Raw genomic sequence first — 6,000 nt, 5'->3', positions numbered from 1 at the left:
TCTGTGTCCTTTCTCTATTTCTTTTATCTGTTTACACACACACACACACACACACACACACTGCTGCATGCTTACATAACCATAACATATAAGTCTGGAGACAAACTGAAACTGGTAAATGGACCTGTGTGCTGCACAGAAGGAAAAAAAATGCAGCACAGCAGGACTATCGTGCTTAATTGGCTTCACTCCCCTTTGTTTGTGTTTTACTTTAATTCTCCAAACTGATATTGTTCTGACAGCTTCCTCCTGTCAATACTGCTCCTCATTACCTCCTATTTGTTCCTAATAGGGAGATTAACTTGGAGCCTAAGAAAGTAGCCCTTCTGTGTTCATGCTAACGTATTTCAGTATTCATTTTTTTTTTACATTTAAATAAGTTCAGGGGGTAACGAGCTAAAAAACAACAACCCCAAAACAAATCAGTTAAGCCCACAAACCATTTCTCAAGGTTTGTGATAAAGCCATCACAAGGCTTAGTCACTGGTCTTTATCCTATATTTACCAAAATGTTATTCAGATTTCACAAATTTTCCAGCATAAAAGTGGCCACTTGGTTGGTTTTGTCACCAGCAATTTCATCTGCACATCTACTTTAATGTTGCTTTTGGTTTGAAAATAAAGATTTCTTATCACAGACAGAAAATAAACATATTAGTATGTAATGTTTCAGTTAAAAATCAATAAAAAGTTAGATAGCACTACCATTTAGGGAACTATGCAGTTATCCCAAGGAACTCGTAACATTGACATGCATTACTGTACTCTTAGATGGCAGAAGTTAAACCTTTGGACAAAATTAATCGGTATGTCCAAGTCTTTCATCTGCCCCTCCTGTTAGACAGTTTGAACTTAAACTATTTTAAGTTAATTCAGTGTTGTTGTTTTTTACTTCTTTGTTTACAGCAGCCTGTACAGATCTCCTTCTTTCTGAATGAAGCCAAAGTGACCACAATGCACACTATCAAGACAGTGGAGACCCAGGTTCCCTTCCTCAAGGAGAGTTTCTTTACTTCCACATTCAAAGGCAGGAGGAAGAGTAGCGTGACCCACATCCTCCATAAACAGCAATCGATCTTGAATCAACAGCAGTGCATTTTAGAGCACCAGCCGCTAACTCCGAAGCAGATTCTCCCCAGCTCGGCTGAAAATGGAGGAGGGCAGCAGACCCCCAAGCAGCGGCTTGCTCGCTCGATCAGCAACCCGTTATGCAAGACGCTCGAGCCTGCACAGGCAGATGGGGACAGAAAGGAGGGGCTAAAGGAGAGAAGGGATCAGAGAACGAGTGAGGCTTTGCAGGAGAGGAGGAGGGGGGAGCCTGTGGCTGACAGTGCCAGTCTCCTCCTCCTCTCATCATCGTCATCATCAGGGGCAGCAGCGCTGGGGGAGCCAGCATCATCCTCACATCTGCTGTCTGCTGTGGTGGGAAGACGGCAAGGATTAACTGGCTCTGGGAGAACTTGGACCAAACAAGGAGCAGCATCAGTGGTAGGCCATGGGGAAGCCCAGAATCCCTCACCTCAGGCCCAGCAGCATGGCCTGTTAGCCAAGGGTGTTCACCTGATAAGGAATATGGGGAACCAGGAGACAAAGCAGAAGAAAGGAGGAGGAAGTGGTGGAACTGCAGGAGATGTCAACTGTGATGGTGAAGCTGATGAAAGGGAGGTGGACAAACAATCTAAAAAGTCCAACAATAAGGCAAGTAAAGGAGGAGAACACAGTGCTAAGAAGAAAATAAAGCCCGAGTCAAGAGGTTCTGTGTTTTCTGGCATGAAGATTAGGAAAAGTCTATCCAAAGTGAAAGGTCTGTCTAAGGATGACACATTGGAAACTGGGAAATCAGTGCATGTTGGCAAGGATGAGCTTAAGACTGGCACAGAAGCAAGTTCCTCACCCGATGAGGTGGGCACGGTGTCGGATGTCGAGGGAGATCTGACCCATTTGCCTGCAGACAGTCGGCAGTCTGTGGAGGACTTTGGCCGCAAGACAAGCTCGGGGTCGGACACTGACCTGTACAGCTTTCACTCGGCTGCAGCTGAAACTGAGGATCTCCTTTCTGATATCCAGCAGGCGATTCAAGAAAAATGTATAGCCAGCACCAGGGTTGTAGAAGCATTACCTAGGCCTGCATCTGAAGGGCTGACCAGTAAGGTGAGCGAAGTCTTGGAGACAAATGTATCTCCGCAGCTATTTACTTTGGGAAAAGAAAAATTCCCTCCGTGTGAAAGTGTAGCTCAAGCACTTAAAAAAATAGAGAATAAAAGTACAGACATACCTATATCCAGAAACTCATCGAGTGAAAGCGCAGCACCGTCCTCTGCTCTGGACACAGAAATAAGCGGCAGCAGTGTTCTTCCAAAAACTAACAGCGACTACAGCTTCCAGGACACAACAGCAACTACTTCATACGAGAGTGCTGAAGAGCCCCAGGACGACCTAGAGAGCCCTGATGTACCGCCACAGCACAGTCAAGTTCATGGTAGACAGGGTAGAAACGCATGTGTGCCGTGTGTCCATCTGGATCCAGTGTCACCTGGAACAAGCCCAGCTGGAACCCACAAGAGTGCGAGCAGTCTGGATCTCTCGCTTGCGAGGGATGACGAGGAAAGTGTTAGACCGGACTTTCTGCCACTCACACTCACACGGAGGAAGAGCAGCATGTCTGTAAGTCACCTGACGGTTGACTGCGTCCCTGGATCTCTGACTAGACGAACATCCGCCACCTCCCCTTCTACTGTCAAGCTTTACCCTCCAGTCCACCCGTCATATGTCAAGACCACCACCAGGCAGCTCACCTCTCCCGTTGGATCCCCGCTTACTAGCCCCAATGTGCCCAGGAAAAGGGAGGCCACCACTCCTTCTTTGGAATCCAACAAGCCTGAGGGCTTTGAAAAGTGCAAGCACAGGTCAAGCTCCATTACCGGACCTCATAGAGTCTCCGGAGACTGGTCGGCAGAGTTGGTCTTGGGAGAGAGTCGGAGTGGGTTAGCAAAGTCTCCAGAGCAGGAGACCCCAGAGAAAAGTCACACAGTGGGGACTTATTGGACTCTTGGGTCAAAGAGGGCACATTATGGCAAGAGATCCTCCACAACGCCCTACCTTGATGTCTTCTCTGGTGAGTCACATACTCTAGTTAACTGTAAACTATATAAAAGAACTAAGTCCATATCTGTCCTGTTTTGGCAAGGAAACTACAGTATTTTACCCCTCTGTCCCAGCAAGCCTCCATATTGGTATTCTAACGCATTTTCCCATATTAGAGGAGTTACAATTACTCTAATATTACTCTAAATCATTACTGTAAGTAAAACATTTGATGTATTTTTCTATTTGTTTCCCTATTTTCAGGTTACAGTTAAAGGAACCTGCCAATTAAAATGTATTTAAAATGTTTACTCAGTTATTACTACATTTTTACATTTGTTGTTTTCGAAATATGCATTTTAAGCAGAGCAGATTTTTATTTTTAAGTTTATTAAACCAGTTAGATTTCTTCACTGAAATATACTTGCAGAGTAGATCCTTCAGTCTACCTACATGGTGCCGTGTCCTTTTTCTAGGCTGTGGGGTCTTTCAGAGCCTCAGCTGTTTATATGTTTGTGTCCTGATGCATTAGGCACACAGATCTGCACCCCACCCACCCTTCCCACCCGTGGCAATGACATCTTCCGATTCCACTAGCTTCGACATAAAAACACACATGGCCTCTCGTGAACTCATCAACGTGCACTAGTGTTAAACACATGTGACAGTTTGCCTGCAGGAGGGAAACAAGGTCTGGTGGGAGCCTATTTATTTTCTCAATGAAACTTACAATTGGACATGGTTTCTAGAGATCTTGGCATCTAGATTTTTAGTCCAAGCATCTGAATTTAAATAAATGCAGAATTCAATATTTCATACACATTTTGAAACAATCAGTGTTATTTATGGTCATGGTGGTGAGTGAGTTAATATTAATACACCATACAGGGATTACCAGGAAAACTGCTGTAATCATTGCACCCATTCTGAGTTATATTGATATTCTCAAATGCACCAATACGCATCAGAGTGATCAGCCATGTATGTATTTGCTTGGCAGCTGTAGGGATGCCAAATTGAACAAAATATATACACATGCATCATCAACTTTTTTTTTTTCTTTTTTTTTTTTTTGACTCAAATTACAGAAGAAAATTGCCAACTTTTTACTTTGCCGTTAAGGGCAAAGTATATAAAATGACAGAGAAAAATACATATGCACTTCACATGTTGGAACATCTGCAAAATATGCAAGTTATCAATGAAGACTGGATCAGTTTCTCTAGGAAATATTTATTTCAAATCCAACACAGATCTGATTTGACCAGTGTGTAATAATGGGTGCCTTGCCGTTAAAGAAATTCAGCACTAAAATCAGATTTACCTCTTCGTTGAGAACACTCTATGTCATGACTTTATAAGTTCATGTGATATTGATCATAATGCAATGTTTGCAGGCTGTAACGAAGGAAAGGCAGAGGAAAACTCATTTAGCTATTTCACACATTTGCTGCGACTGCTAGATATTCAGAGCAGAGCAGCTCAAACCTGTGTTTTTTATAGAGATTCTCACAGCATCTTGTGTCACGAGACCTTTATTACACTTTCATTGATTCACACTCGGAGATTGATGAGGGGAAAAAAGTAGAACTTGCATTGTTGGCATAACTGAAGGAAGGCACAATAAGATTTGAGTGTCAAAAATACAGTTTTATTTTAGCGTGTAACAAAATGTGCTGAAATGAAACTGTATGATTTACAGTCAAAATGTCACGATGAATATTTGTTCCAGTCCTTGAAAACGTCTGCTGACTTGCAACACAAAAAAGATGAGTTTTTGCTGGAGATTACCAATTATCTCACAAAGACATATATATATATATATATATATATATATATGTGTGTGTTTTTTTTTTTTATTAAATCTTTGACTTTGTAGTAAACTACATTATGTTTACCAACAATGTTTTACTCGTTTTGATGTGTACAATATTTAGATGCGGCATAAAAGCAGTTAGCTGTGGTATGCAGCAACTTGAATGCCTTACACCCTTTAATCGGTACTTGTTCGCAACAGTTCACACATTTAGCGACAATTAACATCTCTGGTGTCTTGTTTCACCATGTGTTAGCAGAGTCTGCCCAGGAAGGTGTTTCATTATCGCATCTAAATTTGAAACTTTCCAAACTGGCTGGATTAACAAAGTGTCTGTTCAGTTCCTTGCTAATCCTGCACTAAAACAGACAAACTGCAGGGTTCAGAACGACGGTTCAGCTTGTTTTTCACTTCCATCCTCCTCTGTTCTGCTGGCAGGTCAGACTCTGTTGGAAAAGCTTTGCACCCACCATGGGGACGCAGATGACGAGGCAAAAGAACTGTGTCACCGAATGCTTGCCCATGGTCTGCTGCACCCCTTCAGTGACAGCAACACAGAGCACCGCAGTGATGGGACCGTCTCCACAATCTTCAGTGTAAGCCCACCCTCCATGTTCTGCCATCACACACTTTTTCAGAAATGAAGTTAATTCTATTAGCTTGGCTCCAGCCTTTCCACTGATGTTGTAAAACTAGACAGGGAGGTAACATTTTTAGTGCACGTATACAAACATTTAAGCCTTTTGTCTGTCCCCTTTTAGACAAGAAGATAGAATTTCACTGCTTTACATTTTCTGCAATCAAGTATGACATTCCTTGCCAGAAGGAAAATATTCCCTGTACTTCCCTTTAACAGAATTTCTGCTTGGAAAACCAAATTAGTGTGAGGTGATGTGGCTGAAAGAGCACATGATCATGACATGTTCTCACTAATATAACTTTTTTTTTTCAGTTTCTTTTTTACGTGCAACGTCTAATGCACATATGAAGCAGTTTGCATAGCCGTCTCCTGTCAGACAAATTTAAATTTTATTAGCGAAAGACCAGGGATGCATGCAGACCGACCCAATCATGTGAGCTGACTTCATGAATGTTATTTT

General features: G+C 42.5%; 1 protein-coding gene across 1 annotated transcript in view; it reads left to right on the top strand.

Moving 5' to 3' along the window:
* Positions 1–904: 904 nt before the first annotated feature.
* LOC103133603 (formin-2-like) overlaps positions 905–6,000 on the top strand; it is a 38,720-nt gene continuing 33,624 nt past the window's right edge. The window contains exons 1-2 of the mRNA XM_007545414.2: positions 905–3,115; positions 5,339–5,496. Of these exons, the coding sequence (XP_007545476.1) occupies positions 955–3,115; positions 5,339–5,496 (2,319 nt within the window). The 5' untranslated portion in view covers positions 905–954. The remainder of the gene's footprint in view (positions 3,116–5,338; positions 5,497–6,000) is intronic.

This window comes from Poecilia formosa, unplaced genomic scaffold (assembly GCF_000485575.1).
Source record: "Poecilia formosa unplaced genomic scaffold, Poecilia_formosa-5.1.2 Scaffold12, whole genome shotgun sequence".
NCBI classification, from domain to species: domain Eukaryota; kingdom Metazoa; phylum Chordata; class Actinopteri; order Cyprinodontiformes; family Poeciliidae; genus Poecilia; species Poecilia formosa.
This window is presented reverse-complemented; position numbering and strand designations above follow the sequence as displayed.